At 49.9% G+C, this 20,073-nt stretch overlaps 7 protein-coding genes across 7 annotated transcripts; 5 read left to right on the forward strand and 2 right to left on the reverse strand.

The window, feature by feature from the left end:
- Window positions 1-273: 273 nt before the first annotated feature.
- On the forward strand, window positions 274-3,065 carry N7509_011994 (putative quinate pathway repressor protein QutR; the record flags this gene model as incomplete). The annotated part of the gene is made up of 2 exons (XM_056636631.1): window positions 274-2,751; window positions 2,811-3,065. 2 exons carry the CDS (start codon window positions 274-276, stop codon window positions 3,063-3,065), a joined length of 2,733 nt encoding a protein of 910 aa, XP_056482661.1.
- A 2,702-nt stretch (window positions 3,066-5,767) lies between these two features.
- On the forward strand, window positions 5,768-9,327 carry N7509_011995 (uncharacterized protein; the record flags this gene model as incomplete). Its single annotated transcript, XM_056636632.1, has 7 exons — window positions 5,768-5,845; window positions 5,911-5,941; window positions 6,130-6,498; window positions 6,629-7,785; window positions 7,842-8,604; window positions 8,674-8,769; window positions 8,828-9,327. The coding sequence occupies 7 exons, from the start codon at window positions 5,768-5,770 to the stop codon at window positions 9,325-9,327; spliced, it is 2,994 nt and encodes a 997-aa protein (XP_056482662.1).
- Window positions 9,328-10,446: 1,119 nt separating this feature from the next.
- On the forward strand, window positions 10,447-12,101 carry N7509_011996 (H(+)-transporting V1 sector ATPase subunit C; the record flags this gene model as incomplete). The annotated part of the gene is made up of 5 exons (XM_056636633.1): window positions 10,447-10,750; window positions 10,872-10,966; window positions 11,103-11,194; window positions 11,241-11,805; window positions 11,910-12,101. 5 exons carry the CDS (start codon window positions 10,447-10,449, stop codon window positions 12,099-12,101), a joined length of 1,248 nt encoding a protein of 415 aa, XP_056482663.1.
- An 893-nt stretch (window positions 12,102-12,994) lies between these two features.
- On the forward strand, window positions 12,995-13,370 carry N7509_011997 (uncharacterized protein; the record flags this gene model as incomplete). The annotated part of the gene is made up of 2 exons (XM_056636634.1): window positions 12,995-13,237; window positions 13,314-13,370. The coding sequence occupies 2 exons, from the start codon at window positions 12,995-12,997 to the stop codon at window positions 13,368-13,370; spliced, it is 300 nt and encodes a 99-aa protein (XP_056482664.1).
- Window positions 13,371-13,799: 429 nt separating this feature from the next.
- On the reverse strand, window positions 13,800-15,950 carry N7509_011998 (adenylyl-sulfate kinase; the record flags this gene model as incomplete). Its single annotated transcript, XM_056636635.1, is given in 4 exon segments — window positions 13,800-14,030; window positions 14,048-14,426; window positions 14,977-15,703; window positions 15,800-15,950. The coding sequence occupies 4 exon segments, from the start codon at window positions 15,948-15,950 to the stop codon at window positions 13,800-13,802; spliced, it is 1,488 nt and encodes a 495-aa protein (XP_056482665.1).
- Window positions 15,951-16,806: 856 nt separating this feature from the next.
- N7509_011999 (uncharacterized protein) lies at window positions 16,807-17,661 on the forward strand (the record flags this gene model as incomplete). Its single annotated transcript, XM_056636636.1, has 1 exon — window positions 16,807-17,661. One exon carries the CDS (start codon window positions 16,807-16,809, stop codon window positions 17,659-17,661), a length of 855 nt encoding a protein of 284 aa, XP_056482666.1.
- A 1,029-nt stretch (window positions 17,662-18,690) lies between these two features.
- On the reverse strand, window positions 18,691-18,989 carry N7509_012000 (uncharacterized protein; the record flags this gene model as incomplete). The annotated part of the gene is made up of 2 exons (XM_056636637.1): window positions 18,691-18,736; window positions 18,799-18,989. 2 exons carry the CDS (start codon window positions 18,987-18,989, stop codon window positions 18,691-18,693), a joined length of 237 nt encoding a protein of 78 aa, XP_056482667.1.
- Window positions 18,990-20,073: the final 1,084 nt, after the last annotated feature.

Below are 20,073 nucleotides of genomic sequence, written 5' to 3' on the forward strand. Positions count from 1 at the left end.
AGTCACTCAGCGAAGCGCAGGAGCCGCTCTCTCCCCCGCAAAACCGCGAAACCCACCCTTTACCTAATTCTAAATTCCCTGGGCTTTCTTCTTTCCCCAAACCCACCAGCTTGGCTTACCCTCTCTTACTCTGCCCTGTTTTATCCTCCTTGATCACCACACACTCTCCACTTTCACTATGGGCATCTGATATTTCCTCCTTCAACCACTTGTCTCTCCCCCTCCTCCTCCTCCTCCTCCCTCCTCCTCCCTCCCCCCTCCCAAATCCACGACATGTCTATCCTGGTGCGTCCGCCAAAGCGCAAACTGTACGAGACCGACCACGACGATGGCCCGAGGAAGCACGCCGCCGGACTAGCTTCATGGCAGATTATTCGATCACAGTCTAGTTCACGAAGGTCGAGTGAACAGCCCGATCCTCACAGCGACTCCTTCACCCGCCACACCACCCCGCGCGAACTGCACTCCAACCGCGGCTCTCCGGTTCTCTTCGACAATGGCCCCCTCCAGACTCCCCGCAAATTCACCCCCAAGGCATCCGTCGTGCTCATCGGCATTCGCGGAACTGGAAAGTCCAGCTTAGCCGTCATACTGGCTGCTGCGTCCGGCCGCCGCTTGATCGATGCCGACCGATATTTTCAACAGATGGTTGGCTGCTCCCGTGCCATGTTCAAGAAGGATAATGATCACGCCGTCTATCGCCAGCAAGAGGCTCGAGTCTTTGAGTCAATGCTGGCCGACAATCAAGAGGGCTGCGTGATTGCGTGTGGTGCGGGATCAATGGAGCGCAGTGGGCAGCGACTGCTACGAGAATATGCGCAAACACACCCGGTCGTCCACATCACCCGAGATCCGGAAAGCGTCCAGTCATATCTGAAAGCGTGGGATACACAAAAGGTTCGCCATTTCCTAGAGCTCTCCGGGCCAATTTACCGAGGCTGTTCGAATCTGGAATTCTTCAATCTTTCGGAGGCCCCCGCCGCCACCTCTACCTCCAGCAGCGAGCAGGAGGCCAAGGACGGCCACGACCCATCTCCCGGGCCGAAATGGGATCAGCGACCACAAACTGCCACTCCGTTCCTAACATTAAAACGAGTTCAACGTGACTTCCTCAGCTTCATCGCCTTTGTGACCGGCGATACCACCGAAATGAGACGCCAACATGCTTCCTTCCCGCTCTCATTAATCCCCGTCGAAACGAGGCGTTACACTTCCGCAATTTCGGTTCCATTCTCTGCCCTCTGCGAACGAGATTTAGACATAGAGGACTTGGAGTTCACCGTCGATGCCTTTGAGTTGGTCATCGACGTCACTAGCCCCCCGGACCAAATGGGTGCCGACTCCAACCTCGCAGATAGCATCAGTCAGATGGCGGCCACGATTCGAAGGAATATCATTGTGCCTCTAGTCTACCACGTGGAAAGCTATATCATACCTCGGGGGTCTTCCTCGCCCATACCCAACTCTCGAATCACCGATGAAACCTATCTCAACCTTGTCCGCCATGGACTGCGACTTGGCCCTAGCTTTCTGACCGTCGACTTGTCCCGGGATGATCATATTCTCTCTCAAATCATCAGCTCAAGAGGAACCACAAAGATCATCGGCCATTTCGAGGCATACCAGCCTTTACCCGGAGGCTGGGACGGAGATGAATACATGAAGGTCTACGAGCGTGCGAAGCGACTTGGGTGCAATGTGGTGCGATTATGTCAACCGGCTGAGAGTATCCAGGATGGCGCTGCTTTGCAGCGATTCCGACACCGGATCGAAAGCTTTCCCGTATCTTCCCTTCCTCTCATCGCTTATAACACAGGACCCTTGGGTCGCAGATCCCGCTGCTTCAACCCTACTCTCACTCCTGTTACACACCCCTCCCTCATTCACGAAAGCCCAACCCTTCTACGGCCGAGTATCACCGCTCGCGAGGCCCAGCAAGCACTCTTCAGCTCCTTCACCCTAGATCCGATGCAATTCTTTGTCTTCGGAGCCAATGTCGAATATAGTATGTCGCCTGCCATGCACAACACAGCATTCAAGAAATGCGGCATGCCTCACCAGTATACCATTTTCCAATCATCCACACTTCGCGGCTTGAACAACCTCGTCGAGAACCAATTCTTTGGCGGGTCAAGTGTCAGTCTGCCTTATAAAACCGAAGTCATCCCTCTTCTCCACTCCATGTCCCCACACGCACGGGCAATTGGAGCCGTCAATACTCTCATCCCAATCCGCAATAATGATGACGCGGACCCTCATCTCTCCCACGAATCCTCTATCTACATCGAGAAGTGTCGGGCCGGTCCTATCAAGGGGATCCACGGCGATAACACCGATTGGATCGGAATCTGCAACTGCATTCGCAGGGGTCTTTCACCGGCCAATGCGGTGCGCCCTACGACGACTGGACTTGTCATCGGATCCGGCGGTATGGCGCGTGCCGCAGTATACTCGTTGATTCATCTTGGCGTGGAGAACATCTTTGTCTATAACCGCACCCTTGCCAACGCAGAGAAGCTTGCCCACCACTATAACAGGCAAGAGCTGTTCTCCAGCGATGAGAGTCGTGCAGGGGGGCGTCCCCGAGTAAGCACACTCAGCTCAGCAAGTGACCCATGGCCTGCGGCCTACAAACAACCGACAATCATTGTGTCGGGCATCCCAGCGCATAGCATTGGTGGACAGCCCGCGCCAAATTTCAACGTCCCTACTCAATGGCTCGAAAGCCCAACGGGCGGTGTTGTAGTCGACGTAAGTTGATCACCCAGCCATTTAACATCCTCGGACCACGAACTAACTTCATTCTCCAGCTGGCCTACAAACCTCTGAACACCCCCTTGATGAAACAAATCCGAGCCTTGTCTCATCGGGGCTGGGTCGCACTAGACGGTCTGGACGTCCTACCCGAGCAGGGATTCGCTCAGTTTGAGCTTTTTACGGGCCGCCGAGCACCACGCCGACTCATGCGGACAATCGTTCTGCAAGAATACAAGAACGAAGAAGGACACGATGATCCGAGCGCAATCCAAGACCGCCTACAACACCTCGACGGCCAACCGACCTGATCTGCTCCCCGAATTGAATGAGTACATGTTTTTACGAAAGAAAGAAAGAGATATGAAAAAACCATCTCCGCACCCGGTGCAAGTTGGGTGGAGCCCAGAAAGAGATTTGCGCAGCGAAGTTGCTCTTTGGGAGATGGCTCCAGATACCCATATCCATACCCCGCTTATTCACTCCGCCCCGGAAATGGAGTGAAGTGAGAATCGTTGAATTCTCGCGATGTGGTCTTGTGTTCAATTATATCATATTTGATCCCTGATGGAAGACCTACCTGCAGCTGCAGCTGCTCCTCCTGGTCAGCATGTTACATCCCATGAGATAGACAGAGTACAGCAGTGTGGAGAGCCCATGGTCATTAGGTATCAACATCAGACATCAAGTGTCGTGCAGATTTTCAGCTTAGGCATCGAAAAGTAGAAATCTCAACCTCACAATACTACTCATACTTAAGCCAACCAATTCATCCATGATGTGTCTGTGCATTTAACCTCCGTACTAGGCGGTGTCTAGACCACACCAACTCTCGACCTCCCTCTTTGAAGATAATTATAGAAAAGATCACCCTTGCCCCGAGCTTTCCACCGACCATTTACTCCGTAGCAGCCATCCATCCCTAGACCCAGACCTCGACCTTGACTCGACCTAGACCCACTGGTAGGCCGATGGGACGGGAGGGAAGGGAGGGAAGGAAAGAAATCCCCGACTCATCATTCAACTCGCACACGAGTAGGTACTAACTACTAAAAGTAAACGCAGACCCAAAACCCAGAGCAACTTGCAAACAGTCCGAGTCTCAGAAACACCCGGTCTGTTCTCAGTTCGTCTCATCATGATTTCATCTCCACCGCGGGACGATGAAACGGGGAGGGAGGAGGGAGCTGCAAATAAATCCCAGTATAGTACGGAGTAACAGAGAAAAAAGGCCGTGGCGTGGGCTATGATTATTAGGATTTCTATTCTGTTTTGGTTGGTTCTCCGTTTGTCTATATCCCCTTTTACGGAGTACACTCCAGTGGCAGGTGATGGGGGTGATGGGGCTGTGGCTAGGCTCCCTATTCACAGCCTCGCCGAATAATGTAAGGGCCAGGGCCAAGGCCACGTTGAGTACAGCCCTGTCGGATCGGATGAGGTGAAACAAGGCCTGAGTCGTCTTCTCGTCCATGGGTCGAAACATGGTCAGAGCGGGGCAGGGAGGCGGGCTGGATATATTCATGTACTATGGAGTACTACTACTATCCATGTCGCAGTTAACAGCTGATGATCACAAGCCACTTGGATGATGCTGATGCCAAGTGAGATTTATCACTCATTGCTACTCTTTAACGATTAATTAATACAATAAAGAGGAATACCCATGTCTAATTGCATCTCATTTCTCTCCACCGCCACAATGATCGACACGTGACCCCGTGCGTTTCAGGGCCATTCTGAAACAAGACGGCCTGAGCGAATTAAGTTGGTTGGTTGATTAAAATGAGCTTGGACTGGACCAGGTGGACTGGTCTTCAGGGCTGACCAGACTAGACTGGGAAGGTCAATGTCCCCTGGTGTGGGAGATATCTGCCCAGCTGGCTCCAGGCTCTATTTATACTTGGACTAGTATGGAGTACTAGTAGTACTAGTAGTAGTTATCGAAGTGAGGCCTCCTGGCTGTGGAATTAGAATACAAGTAGTATAATAATAGGATAGATGCTCAGATAAATAATAATACTCTGTAATGTACCTAAGAATATAATATAATAATTATAATAATTGTAATAACACTGCTGCGTTGTAATGAAGGATGGAGTGGGGAGTTCTGCCACTTCATCTCTCCCTCCAGTCCAGTCCAGTCCATCTCCATCTCCATCTCTCCTTTCCCCCTCCTGGTGCCCGACTTCCTCTTTCTTTGGTGCGGTGTTGGCTTTGCTTCCAGTTTCCTATTCTTATTCTTATTTCCATTCTTATTTTTATGACCATTGTTATCCATCCCTATTCCCCATACCACCACCGCACTACACATCTCCACTGAAAGTGTGTGAACCGCCGCGAGGGGCAGCCCCATCTCGCCTGCGCTTGTCACAACACCCGCGCCTCTTTACTTGAAACAACCAGTACCACTCTACTGCGTTGCTCTTCTCGACTCGCCTCAGCTCTTTCGTCTATGTGAGATCCTCCCCGATCGGTCTAAACCTATCCAATTCCCCCCTCCCCCCTCCTCCCCGTCCACTCCCAAATCGCCCTCATTTCAGTCGGAACCGCCCCCCCCCTTCTCAGCAACACTGGAACCATCCAGGGGCCATGTCTCACGCTTAAACGGATGATGGAGCCGGGTTTGTGTGTGTGCTGCCCTGCTCAACTTTGGCTAATCCATTAGCAGCTCTGAGCTTTAGTGCCCGTCTTTTTCTTTCTTTCGGATTACCCGATCAACCCCCCCTGTCCTTGTCGCATTCCCCCTCCGCCTCCGATCCCGCGCATCCTTCTCCATTGTGTCTCCACCTTACAACAATCGTCAAGTCCAAGTCCCAGCGCCTAGTGCCAGTGCTCTCCCCCAGAGCGCGAACGCATGTCCGCACACGCGCACGCGTGTCTCGTCTCTTTCCCTTCTGCCACCTCTCTTCGCCGAGCTTCTTCGCTTTGAGACTCGTCTGCGCCAGACTGCCATAACCGTCGACAAAGCAGCGGGAGCTGGATTTGACCTCGAACACACCTCGATCGTTTCAAGATGGAGTCACCGGTGATACATCCGGAGTCTCCTATGGAGCAGGAGGACATCCCCTTCCCTTGCATGGGCTGTGGAGAGGTATGGTTCTTGTCTTGGGAGGTGCTGTTGGGAGAACAACTCACTCTGACCGCACTCTACTCTAGATCTTGGAAGAAGGCAAAGCTTTTGAGCTGTGTAAGTAGCACTCCAGCCCACTTGTCTCCTCGTCTCAGACCCTTCTCTAATATACATCCACCTTCAGCTGGCCAAAGATGGCATATCGATTGTTTCCGCTGCAGCACCTGCAGCACCCTCCTCGACTCCGACGCCCATCTACTCCTCCTCGGCGACGGTTCCTTGATCTGTAGCAACTGTACCTATAGTTGCAACTCCTGCGGTAACAAAATTGAGGATCTCGCCATCCTCACCGGTGATCAGGCCTTCTGTGCTCAGTGCTTCCGATGCCGCAACTGCAAGAGAAAGATCGAAAACCTGCGCTATGCGCGCACATCCCAGGGCATCTTCTGTATGGATTGTCATGAATCGCTCATGCAGCGAAGACGAAAGAAAAAAGCCAATGCAGCCGCCAAAAAACCAGGGGGGGCCAGGGACAAAGTATGATAAGTCCCTGCCTTCGTTGCCCCCAAGCATGGAGGAGACTCGCTCCATTGACGAGACACACACGGAAGCATTCGCCGAAATCGCCGTGGAAAACCGGCCCGATACAGCAGCGTCTGAGCCGGCAGCTGCAGGTAAGGAAGCCACAAAGCTAGTTCACTCGTTCTCCCTCATTCTTTCTCTCACTTCTTTGCTATTCCGTTTCCCCTCCCCGTTTCATCTGCAAAGGCAATCACGACTGACAACGACTACCCTTCTGCGCAGACGACAACCTTCTTCTCCCTTCAAGCACATATCGTAGCAGTCGCCAGATCAGTGCGCAACGCGATACCAACACCACCACCACTGCCGATAACTCAGACGCAGGTGGCGAGCTCTTGATCCCTCTCGCATTTGACCCCTCCGCAAGCCAGCGATCCTCGTCCCGCGCGCAACCCCAGATCACCCAGGAGCTGCCTCGAGATTACTTTGGACAGGTTCGTTCGGGTGAGTCTTCAGTACGAGCCTCCTTCTCCCTGGAGCCTCCCTCTCGTGCATCATCAGAGCACCCTTCCCCGCACATAGCCTACCAAGAGAAAGGATGGGACAAGAGTGATGATACAAACCGACGCGATACCGATGGAGTGAACGGTACAGCCAAGTCATTCACTGCCAGCATGGACGCCACCATTTCAAAGATTGGACGGACAGAGTCAGCCCGTAGCTCTCGATCGGATCTGCCGCTGGCCCTGAGAGAGACAAGCGCCTTCTCCGGCGCAACAAGCCCTGACAGTACTAGGTCCAAAGAAGCAACGGCAGAAATCACCCGATCTGTGCCCCAGGAGCCGGCGGTGCGTCCCTCGAACGAACTCCGTAGACTACACGATCATACTTCGATGGAATCAGCACGTTCGCAACAGTCGGCCTACCCACCCAAGCGGGGCGACTCTCTGGAAAGCAAGCTCCATTCAATTCCCCGGAAGGAGGTCGGTGCATCCCCTGCATCTTCGACTTACGCTGGATCCCCCAAGCTGGATGGGTCCCTGAAACAACCGAAACAAAGCATCAACACATCAATCACTACCCCCATCTCGGATACCCAGCGACAGCTGGATGGCGCAGGTTCGCCGTCTATCGCGCGCTACCCCGGAAGTGAGTTTTCAGATATCGACCTGCCACCTAGTGATTCCTTCTTTCGCCGCGTCTCCAACTCTGTTCGTCATGGCCGTAGTTTCAGCGAGAAGAGCGTGAGGCTCGGCAAGGAAGGGAGATCTCCAAGATCACCGACTAATACGAATGTAGTCGGACCCGAGGTGGCTAGCCCAACCGCCAGCATTGCCCAAAACGAGGAGATTTCCTGGCTCCGGAATGAACTGCAAAAGGAACGTCAGCGCATCTCGGAAATGGAGAATGCTCTCCGTGCCACCGCAGATGTCAAGCAGGTCAACACCGAACTTTCAGAGAAGCGATCCACCATGGTTGTCCTCGATGCCCAGAGGAGATCGTTCTGCGAGAGCTCACAGTACTTACGGACCATATCGAAGCAGAGAAGCGTGGAAACGCCGGCCAACCCCTGGACCTGGCCAAACTTTCGAACCATGTTCTACGAGAGCTGGCTGAAGCCATTCACAAGCTGAAGGAGTCGTACACCCCGCAGATTGAGGAATTGATCCAAAAGCGTAATGAGCTGAATGAGGAGCTTGGCAGCATCACTCGCCAGAAGGAGAAGAGCTTCCAAGAGTTCGAACAGCTCTCGTCGAAGAATGCCCAATTGGCCGAGCTCAACAACCAATTGGTCCACCAGATCCAGGAGTTGTACAAGAATAACCCAGAGGGCCACCGCGGACCAAACGGACTGGGTATCTCTCATAACAAGGGCGGATCAATCCCATCGATTGAGCATATCAAACCGTCTTTCCATGATTTCCCCACCTCCGTGTCTACTGCGCACATCGGTGACGAGGGTGAGCCTGCAACCGCGACGGTCGTTCCCGGTCCACAAGTGGTTAGTATCCGCAAGGGCCAGCCGCGCAAGTTTAACTGGAAGAAGGGTGGTCAAAACGTGGCCAAGGGTGTGAAGGGTTTGAAGGGAGCCTTCATGGGTAGTGAACAGGAAGGTGGAGCCGGTGGCTTGCCTCGCTCTCAAACTCAAGACCCGAGTCGTCAGGGCTTTGGCTTCTTTGGAAACCAGAGGAATAAGCAGGGAGGCAAGATGTCGCAGGCCGACAGTGTGCCCACACTGGCTGAGATTCCAGGCACTAGTGAGTGGATCTTCGTGACGAAAATAGAATTGGAAGCAAATAACTCACACAAAATCTTTCCATTTCTAGCGCTGTTCGGAACTGATCTCGAGGCTCGCATGGAGCATGAGAAGAGTATCATTCCAGCCATCGTCACTCGTTGTATTCAAGAGGTCGAACTACGAGGTTTGTCCTTCCCCCTCTCTCTTCGGGTATGCGTGAGATCGTTTCTAACCCAATTAAGGCATGGATATGGAAGGTATCTATCGAAAGTCTGGTGCTGCCTCAGCTATTCAAGGCATTCGGGAAGGATTCGAACGATCTCCATTTGACTACGATATTTCAGACCCGGACCTTGATATTCACGCGGTGACATCCGCATTGAAACAGTACTTCCGCAAGCTACCCACCCCACTGATCACCTACGATGTCTACGATATGATTATTGATTACGCGGAAATTCCCACTACTGCCGCCCGAGTCGAGCATCTCGTGGAAAACCTGAAAGAGCTACCCCGCGTACACCGTGATGTGCTCGAGTTCCTCATTTTCCACCTGAAGCGCGTGGTGGAGCGACAGGACGAGAATCTTATGACCAGTCAGAATGTCGCTGTCGTCTTTGCGCCTACTATCATGCGACCGGAGAGTCTGGCTCGTGAAATGACAGATGTGCAGAAGAAGAACGATGTTCTCAAATTCTTGGTGGAGAATTGTCAGGATATCTTCCAGGGCATGCAGGGCTAATAACCCGTACCCCATGGGGTGTTTTCATCGCACTCAAATCCCACTTATTGCAATCTTGATTCTGGCTCATCTTGAATTGGTCTGCTCGGATTGGGGTGCCAGGTGTCTCTTTGATGAGTTCTTGTGGCAGTTGTTGCAACTTTTTCTTATCATTGACGTCCTTCAAACCCAAATTCCCTTCCCCCTTCCCCCCTTCCCCGTGATGTCTTTCCTCTGTTGGTGCACTTTGTACAGATACCAATCTTCTTTTTGGTCATTTGTCTTTTCTGTTTTATTTCGCGCCGCTTCCTGATATCTACATTCTACCATTTTCCACTTCCCCCTTTCACTACACTCTGTTCACGATCAGTACTCCCCACTCGATCCAGATACCCTACCCAGCCATGCTATGCCATTCATCCCCTTGTTTTTGTTTTGTTATTTTGCGATTGTTTTGCGATCGTCTTGTCCCGTCTTATCCTATCCTGTCTCATCTTGTCCTTCCCATATTCCGCAGGATCGAAGCTAGTCAATTCTCCCCTCGGGCTCTTTCGCCACATTTCAAAAGCGCAGCGCCTAGTGGTGCCTTTTGCGGATGAGTATTCCCCCAATGGAATAAGTCCTCATCTCTCATCTCTCCAAGCTCTAATTTTTTTTCAAGTCTTTTTTGGGGCGGTTCTTGTCCTTTTATGTCCATGTTTTGTCTTGTGTAGATTCATTCTCTTCAAGTTAACTAGCATTAAGCGTTGTCAGGGTAATATCCTTGGTTTATGTATAGTTCGCCAGAATTTCTCGTTATCGCTTTGTAACTCTTGAAGGTTAAACCTCCATCTGTAGATGGATGTAATTAATTTACCAACTTGGTGTTTGGGGATAATCTCACTGAGGTAGATTAGTATCACTGGAGTATGATGTTAAGTGTGCACTGAGAGTGTCTCCACCAATCAAATGACCGCCTACGCCATCACCCGTTGAACCTCCAAGCTCCTCCCCAATCCCCCCCACGCCATCTCCCACCACCTCTCCGAGCTTCTTTCCACCTCACTACACCTCAACTTAGCCCGGAGGGCCACAATCTTCCTTGCTGTCTTTCCTTTTTCTTATTCCCCCCCTTTCCCTCAACCTACCACCTCCGCAAAAATGTCCAAGGCCACCCCGAAATACCTCCTCCTCTCCCTCCCGACCTCCGTCGTCCCATCACACCACGCCGACGACGCCCTTGAAGCAATTTCCACCACCGTGTCCCCGGAAAATGGCAGCGTAGCCCCGTTTTCAATCCCCGAATTCAAAATCGGTACCCTAGACGCCCTGGTCCAGCAGGCGGATGAACTGGCTAAGCTTGAGAGCCAGTGCCAGGGTGTTGTGGCTAAGGTTGCGGATGCGTTGAGGAATATTCTTGATGGTGATGAAGCACAGATTGAGAGGATGATGGTTGTTAATGACAGTATGTTGATTCCTTTCCTTTCCCCTCCAGGTGCGCAGCTGGCAGCTGGGCAGAGCGGAGCGGAGCGGAGCAAAATAGGTGGCCGGGTCAAGCTAACCGCGTGGCTGTGGTTGTCATTTAGAACCGGTTGACCAGTATCTTCGAACATTCCAGTGGAATAAGGTTAAGTATCGCGCGGATAAGTCGCTTGCGGAGTTGATTGATCTTTTACACAAGGTATGTCATACATAGCCTTTGGCGGGGAGCCAGAGGAACCCAACCAAATTATCTTGAGAAGGGGACAGCTCAGTTCCATTCAAATGGAAAAGGAGATTGAGGGAACATATACTTACTAAATTGGACGTATTTATAGGAGGGCGCCAGTATCGACAATGACATCCGTTTCAAATACTCGCAATATAACCAGGTCAAGAACACGCTGGCAACCCTGCAGCGCAAACAAACGTTTGTTTTCCCCTGCCCTGTCTCTCCGTCACACTGTGCTAGCTAGGAGATGTCTACCAATGCCAAAATCGCAATCGCAATCCAATCCCAAACCCCCGCTAATCCAGCCAACCCGCAGAGGAAACCTCTCCACAAAATCCCTCGCCTCAATTGTCGACCCCCGTACCGTCGTCCAAGACTCAGAGTACATCGAAACGCACCTGATCGCGGTTCCAAACTCCCAAGAGAAAGAGTTTCTCAAGAACTATGAGACCGTCGCACCAATGGTCGTCCCGCGCTCTGCGTCACTAGTCGCCTCGGACAACGAATTCACCCTGTACGCTGTGACGACGTTCAAGAAGCACAGCGTCGAATTCGTGCACAAGGCCCGTGAGAATAAGTGGATTCCGCGTGACTTCAAGTATGTGGAAGGCGGCAAGGAAGAGGAGCGGAAAGAGGTTGAGCGTGTTGGTGGTGATGAACGCAAGGTTTGGGGCGAGACGCTTCGTCTTGGTAGGACGGCTTGGAGTGAGGCTGTTATGGTTTGGATTCATGTGCTTGTTCTCCGGGTGTTTGTCGAGACAGTCCTGAGATATGGATTGCCTTTGGACTTTGTTTCTGCGTTGGTTAGGGTAAGTTTCTGCCCCCTTTCTTTTGCCCCTCCGTTTATGTGTGCAGCTGCAGCTGCAGTGTTCAAGCCACGCTCTGCTAAGCTAAAACTAACCCGTCCAATTAGACCCCCTCTTCCAAGCAAGCGGATAAAGCAAAGAAGAACCTCGACGACAAGTACTCCTACCTCGCCGGCAATGCCTTCGGCCGCGACAAGAAGGGTCGCGTGCAGCGGGATGACCCGCAAGACATGCACGGAGCAGGCGAGGGCAGTGCGGAGTACACGCCGTATGTGTTCTACGAATTTGAATTCAATTGAGCAGCTTTGCTGGTCAGAGTACGAGATTGGGATGAGGGCAGGCCCGCTCACGTTTTTTTCTCTTGCTTAGCTTTGGCTTTGGCTTTTTGCTTTCGGGATCTTCGATTGTCGTGGAGATCGTTGCGTACATATACCACACCCAGGTACATCGAGCACAAACTAGCATTTATTTTTATGTATTTTTTGTTTCAATTTAATTTTTGGGATTCCAAACTGGAGGTTTTTGGTCTTCGAATCTTGTACTTGGCCCATCGAGTTGTGGGAGATTGAAATTAGTTAGTATGTGATTGTTCTGATGTACTACTCCGATATGGATGAATAACTACTACTCGGTTGAGCTATCGTCCGCACTACTAATAGTAGAGACCCGCCCTGTTTCGCCTTCCACCTGGGCATGTTGGAAGAAACATGGATCCCTGGCAGCACATGTTGATTATCCACATGATATACAGCAAGAAAGACTGACTGAGTCACAAGGCAAACCAGGCCGCTCGGAGAAATCCAATCCTTGTAGTGCTACAGTGTAACATTCTTTCCAACTCGAAGGTTTAAGCCTGGATTCCTGGGCTCCTTGTCTGACGTCTACCACGTAGTATTGGCTTGGTGATGTCGATCATGATCTGCACTTATCTAGGGACGCTCACATTGTTATTCAAGGTGTGAATTGTTACTATCCTTGGAACTTTATCAAAACCTTGGAAGCTGCATAAGGTTACATTTTCCTACGGCCCTCAGTAGTATATATTGTGGTATTCTTACCCATGCGCAATAATTGCTTTCTACTAAAACATAAGTTTCAAATATTGTCTGAAATTTTCTCATATTTCCAAGCCTCCTTCAAGCTCAAGTTCTGACTCCGATCGATATATTCGTCGCATTCATCATCCTCCACCATGAAGACCTCTATGATTCAAGCTCTTCTCGCGTTCGCCATGGTCGCCGTGGCCCTTCCCAGCAAGCCGTGCGATTCCTGTGACAAGGAGACTGGCAATGTCTGCGAAAGCGATCAAAGTGTTGTATGCAAAGAAAATGGAAAGGGTGGTCTAATCAGTCTGGGTAACGTCTTGCCTGGGGCCCTTGGGGAGAGTTGTGACACTGGCGCAGTTTACTGTTGCTCTCATGAGGCCGCTTCGAAGGTATGGCCCCTTTACCCGTATAACGTATAATTGAACATTCCAGGGACATTGGATAAACTGACGAATCTTCTAATAGGGTAACTTGGCTAACTTGGATGTGAATGCTCAATGCTCTCTCAATCATGTTCTATAAGCTGCATTCACACTGTATCTGGGGAACATGGCGCATGGATCGGGCGGAGAAGGAATACTTTGCGTGGTGTGGACAAAGGGCCAGGGAATTTGTACGTGTAGCAGCAAAGGGCGACGGAGTTTTTGGGAAAGGATGAGGTGTAAGAAGGCTAGTAGTGTGTTGAGAGTGGTCATCAGTGATCAATGATCAATTTGAATTACCTCTCTTGAGACTATAGTACTGCGAGTCCTACTAATAATCATTTAAATCTGTCTTCCAGAGTAATGTTTCAAAGCAATTTCATCTATCTTCGATATATACAGCGCCAGTCTGCGGGGAATCTAGAAAGAAGAAAGACTTCACCTCAACATTGATCCACACTGTACAGCGTCCTCCCAAACCAAAAAAATTCTTTTCTTTTCCCATCCATGCAATTCGGACATATCACCCTTACTCCTTCTTAGGAGGAAGATATCCCTTGGAATCAAGGTAGTCAATAATCTGATCAACAGCCTGCTGCAAAGAAATATCGACATTCTTAATATGCACCTCAGCGTTGGCAGGCGCCTCATAAGGCGCACTAATACCAGTGAACTCCTTAATCACACCCTCACGAGCCTTCTTGTACAGACCCTTAGGATCACGCTGCTCAGCAATCTCAACGGGGACATCAACGTAGACCTCGACGAAGGGCAGACCGGTAGTCTCGCCGGGGTGGGAGTCTCGTGCAGGGCGCGGGCAGAGTCACGGTCCTTCTGGTAGGGGGAGATGAAGGAAGTGATAGCGATGGAGGCAGAGTCGGCGAAGAGCTTGGCGACTTCACCGATGCGGCGGATGTTCTCGTTGCGGTCGGCCTCGCTGAATCCGAGGTCCTTGTTCAGGCCGAAGCGGATGTTGTCGCCGTCCAGACGGTAGGCGTGCACGTTACGGGTGCGGAGGAGTTGGCGCTCGAGCTCGACGGCGATGGTGGACTTGCCGGAGGCTGAGAGGCCGGTCAGCCAGATTGTCAGACCGCGCTGGTTGCGCTCGGTCTCGCGCTCGGTGCGGGTGAGGCCTGCGGCGTGGAAGGTGATGTTGCTGGGTTTTGTTAATATAGAGTAGGGTATATGGTATATCTCGGGGTTGATGTATAGTATAGAGTACGTACGTAGCCATTGTGAGGGATATGTGTGTGAATGAAGGGGAATGGGAATTCGAATGGAGAAAAAAGAAGGTGAAGGAGGGGATTTGGAGGGGAATTGGCGTGGAAGTGGAGGGGCATGAAACTGGGCCGCGTCAAGCGGGACGCCGATCGCGGGATTGCGCAATACAAAGTGGATATCTTCCGTACTTTAAGAGAATACGAGAGGGTTGATTACTCTATCTGTTTCCATAGTAATGTCCATTAATACTCCTAGTCTACATGCTATACACAGAATAACAATAGAAAATGAAACGAAAAAAAGAATGAGTCTACCCATCTACTCAGTAGCCCCGCGGTACAGATGCGCCATAGCCTATCGACATGAAGAATCAGATTAGCATTCGCCACTCGCATCGCCACCAGGGGAGGAAATTAGAGGAACAAGGAACAAGGAACAAGGAACAAGGAACATAACTTACCGCCGCCTGTTTAGGCTCAATGAACAAAGCCTTCGCCTCAACCAGCACAACGGGCTCACTGCCATCTTCAGGAAGAGTCTCAATGCGACCCTCAACCCAAGCCTTTCTCCCCTCCTGACGAACCGTCTCCGCCCGAAGCGCAAAGTAATTATTCGCCAGCGCGGGCGCCCGATAATCAATATTCAGATTCGCTGTCACGCCAACCTTATTCGGCATTGCGGGAAAGCAGCATCGCGCAAAACCCTCATCTAGCAATGTAGCCAACAGTCCACCGTGAACAATGCCCTGGTGTCCGCACACGTCGGAACCAAGATACATCAGGCTGACCATGCTCTTGCCGCCGCGCTCGCTGAAGACGTAGGGCGGTACGACAATCTTGTTCGGTCCTGAGAGGGCACCTGCTGTGAGCATGCGCTCGCGCATGGCTTCGGGGATGTTCAGGTGGGGACGGGCTTCTTTGAAGTCGGGGTTAGCGCGTAGGCGCTCGGCTTCGGGGTGTGTGCGGAGTTTCTCGTTGATCTCGGCGGCAATTTCGTCCGTCGGAGTGTAGACGGGGAGACCGTCGGCGGTTGCGGGTGGTGCGGCCATGAGGAGCGAGACTGTTTTGCTGGTTTGGTAGGTTAGGCCTGCGGTGAAGGCGAGGATGGCGATGGTCGTGAAGCCTGCGATTCGGCGGAGACGCGATCGGGGAGGAGGCGGAGGTGGTGGTGGTGGTGGTGGTGGTGATGATGGATGGACGGGGGCGGTTGGTTCTGCGATTCACAATGCATTAGTGAGATTGTTATCAGTGGAGATCGGTGGATCGATTTCGAGTGTTGCGATGTAGAATTGGATCTGCTCCATCTTACCTGTAGAGTATGTTCTGCGAGTAAACGGTTGTCCGAGGCGTCGCGGAGATGTTACCGAGAGACGTTGAGTCAGGAGGCGCGATGCAGGCTTGGATCGGGGGAGGAGGAGGATGTCGGAGGAAGAAAAGAATGAAGAAGGTGGAGGCCGCATTGTTCCAGAACGATCTGCCTAGACTTGCAAGACACTCTCTCTACCCAGTCAAGTTGTTGGGAGGCAAAGGTTGAGAAGGGAAAGAGTGGACACCGCAAGATTTACCTCGGCATCTCCCGGCGGAAGGGGAAGGGGAACCCGGCCCCGATGGTTGCCCGAATCTTGGAGTGGGATTTACGAGTACTCGTATATGCTTACTACTAGTAGCAGTTTTAATGGGTATTCAAATAATAAATTCTATTGCGTATGCCAATGAGCTAGTGCTAGCAGTGTAGATTGATAGTAGTAATAGCTTGGTAACTAACGGTGTTCACTGGCATATCTATGAGACATTGTTGATTAGTCGTCTAGTAAATTAAATCATCCATCTACTAGTTAGTATTTACAGTAGTAAGCAACCACCGAAAATGCACACCGGCGTAAATTATGCAAAGACATTATTCATTATGCAAACTTGCAATGCATAGCTTAATCGACTGGTAAAAATCACGACATTATTTTTACCAGTCAGATCTCCCGATATTCGACTGTTGACAATACCCAGTGTGGCAGGCGATATGATTTTCCACTATTGCCTACAAAATGCCAAGGATATAATCAGCTACGGCTTCAACTGCCGGTTGTATTGGAAATGGCTCCAACAGGTGCCTCTATAATCCACTGCATATATTCCGCCGTATTCCTTTAAATAGTCATCATGAAGTCATATATACTAGTATACTGGTCTTCATGTGATCGGATAGTGGTTCTTCCAACTTGAGCCTGATCGATTTTCCCCCACGCCTTGAATCCTGTCATCCTTCTTTACTACCTGCCCGTGTCTCTTGGACTAAATTGCTGAAAAATCATGACTGTAATGACGACAGACGAAGACTGCGATGAGTTGGAATATCTAGGTCGTAGCTTCCTCGAGGATCTACTCCCATCGATCAAAACATACACACTTTGCAGTGAATCCCAGTTTTTGAACATTATCAACTCGCAAGCCACTCGTTTCAATACTATACTTGATATCCCCCACGAGTTCCTCCTCTTCCGGATCAGTGAAGATACCGATATTCATACCTTTAATACTATTATTAACCCCGAAAATCCTAATATATCAACATACATTTCATCCATCAACCTCAGTGGGAGACTATTACTCAGCAAAATACCCAGCGTACCCCATGGCTCCGTTGGCGGAGTACTTCACGACATAATCCTGAGTTCAATACTACCAATGGGCCTCAATAACACCCTCAAGACATACGTGGGGAGTAGGATATGGGGCGGCGGGGGAAAAAGAGCAAAGGAGCCAGACTACGGATGGGGCCCGAAGCGCAGAGCGCCTGGTCAGCCTGATCGACCAACAATAGCCTTAGAGGTTGCGTACTCGGAGGCCGACAAGAAGCTACAGTCGGACGTTAGATTTTGGTTAAGCCCGAGAGACGGCAATGCGAATGCTTGCCTCACTGTCCGTATTCAGAAGTCGAATATTCGCGTCGAACAATGGCATCGAGATGACCGAGGCAGAATTTGCCGTAAGGGGGTAGTTTGGATAACGAAGACTACGGACCGTTTAGTCGTCGATAATAACTACCCTATCCAAATCTCGTTTGAAGACTTATTCAACCGCAGGGCAGATTGCCCCCGAGAAAGTGACATTGAGGTCTCCCCGGAAGACTTGAGAGAACTTGCTCGAACTGTCTGGGATGACTATCGGGTGTAGGAGTTCCTTGCGTTGTGGATTCTTCCCCTTGGGCTGTTACTCTTATTCTCAATCCCAAATTAGCTCTTGTATTATATCCTCAATTGGCCTCAGACTGAGTCAGGGTTGGGTGCTTCTTCTCAGTTGCGAAAGCTGCTCTGGGCAACGCCGTCTAGAGATTACACTCTTCGAGGGGGACACTTTCGCTGGTTTTCTGCATGCATCGGGATCCATTGTTACTCAAATTCCTCCGTGGTTTTGGGGACAACAGAGATCCCCAGTTGGTAAAGAGGCAAAGAAATGGTGTGAACACCGATCACTTTATAGCCCCGGAAAGAATCGCTTACGCCTTGGTCTATAGCAAGTAATACTAGTAGTTACCAGTGGACGCCCACCAATCTTTTCTACATTTGATTATTCATACCTCATGTTCAGATATTTCAGTGTCTCGATTTAAATTACAGATCAAAAGCAATTAACTCTAAAAAATCATAAACAAATAAAACTGAATCAGCAGCCACTTGCATCCGGATTCTCCTCTTCGAGCTAGCCAGCCTCGGGCTTTACAAAACTTCCTTTAATATTTTGGGTCACAGAATATAAAATAGTACAAAGGTCTTTTTAAACTGTATAATATTGAACAGGATAAGTCCACCTTACTTTTGTCGTTCGGGCCAGTTTTGATCAGATAGAGACCTCTAGAACGGGAGGGCCTCAAAAGTACCATTAACACGCTAGGTATCACAGAATAGATAGCCCTGTGGGGCATGTCCTTTTTGGATATAGTATGAATTAGGCTGTGGAAAAGAATTACCGCTCGCTGGTTGGATAAGAAGTCCTAGTGAATAAGCCCTAGAGGCTAGTAGTACTAGTGTTTCCCCAGATTTCAAAATAAAAAAAATCATTAGAATATTCAAGTTTGTTTTTCAATTATTATCCATATATTATTATACATATTCCCATCAAAATTAGTCGTTAAAATTAAAAATGTCCTCCCCAATGCAAAGGCATATTCGGTGTAGATGTGGCGCCCGCCAACTGGAACAACCCTTACTTGGACTCGGACTTCCCGCCACTGTTGGATTTCTTAGTGGCGCTAGACACATTGGTTAGCAAGGATCAAGAGTAACTATATAATGAAAAATGGATTGATCTTACTGTCGTGAGAACCATCGGAAACGGCTAGAGGAGCTCGGTGTGACTGCAACCTGCTTTTGGGAGTTGTTCATGGATTGGAAAATATCCTCAATTTCCGCTGCATCGAGCTTGGGGGTCTCAGTTGTGCTGGTATAGGGCGATTTGCGGCTGGTGCCATAGGGTCCAGCGCCGATGTGAGGGAAAGCGACCATTGTAGATTTGAGATGTGGTGGTTGGGGTTGGTTTGTGTGTGGTAATAAACCGGAATTGGTATTGGTAATTGAGGAAGTGAATTGAATTGATGCTGATGATATTTGGATTTACTGGTGATTGAGGACTCTTTTATCTTGATTCTGTTCATTCCCCTAATGTACTTCTGGTTAGACCTTTTGCAATTTTTTTTTTCGTTCCCTTTGCTGGTCATGAGACGGCGAGACCGAAAATAACAACTCGGCACAGCAAAGCCGAGGGGAGCTAAGGTTAGCTGCAGGCACGGCCTACACAGCCCCTGGATTTGGCCTAGATTTTGTCTAGATTTTACCACCGATCTAATCTAGCCCGATCACCCGACCGCCCCATCAGAGAAAAACCTCCCGATATTTTGATTGTTGGCCATATCTAACCGATTTAGGTAAGTCTATCACAGTTTTCTATGCGTGATTTTCACCAAACAGGCTTAAACCACACAGAAGATATCTTCGCGGATAAAGATTTCTTAATTTGTTAATTTCATACCCCGGCATGGGACTGTCACCGGCCCGGGGGACTTTGAGATAGCCCTATTTTACCCTTCCCATCGACAATTCAGAATATTGAGCTATCTTTCCAAATATGTCAATACTAATCTAGAATTGATGATTCGTAGCAAGAAGAAAAAGATAGGATCAGAAATCGGGTAAATTGGAAATGAGCTGGAATCAAGGTGACCAATTCAAGTACAATACTCTCAAAGTCTGGGAGAAACAAGTACGAAATATAGTACAACAGTGATAAGCAAGATCGTGACTCATTTGAGATTATAGGACAGTATTATAAGTAGGGTGGGGAAATTACAGTCTGCTTGATCGTACTACTCCGTAGACTAGTTATATATAGGTATACTTCTACAAGTGTTAAGTTCTACGAGGATATTCAGGAATGTGGTAGGGTAAAAGCAAGTTGAGTAACGTAGCATCGAGAACAGGCACTATTGGCGAACTAGGACGCAAAGAATTGGGACCAAGGAGCTCATTCCAATTGAGAATAAGTAGTAGAAATCATTTATAGTTAACCTGTGTCAAACTATCCGATTATCAC

The sequence above is a fragment of the Penicillium cosmopolitanum genome (genome assembly GCF_028827165.1).
Source record: "Penicillium cosmopolitanum strain IBT 29677 chromosome Unknown utg000011l:1.0-3548175.0:1.0-3550911.0, whole genome shotgun sequence".
NCBI classification, from domain to species: domain Eukaryota; kingdom Fungi; phylum Ascomycota; class Eurotiomycetes; order Eurotiales; family Aspergillaceae; genus Penicillium; species Penicillium cosmopolitanum.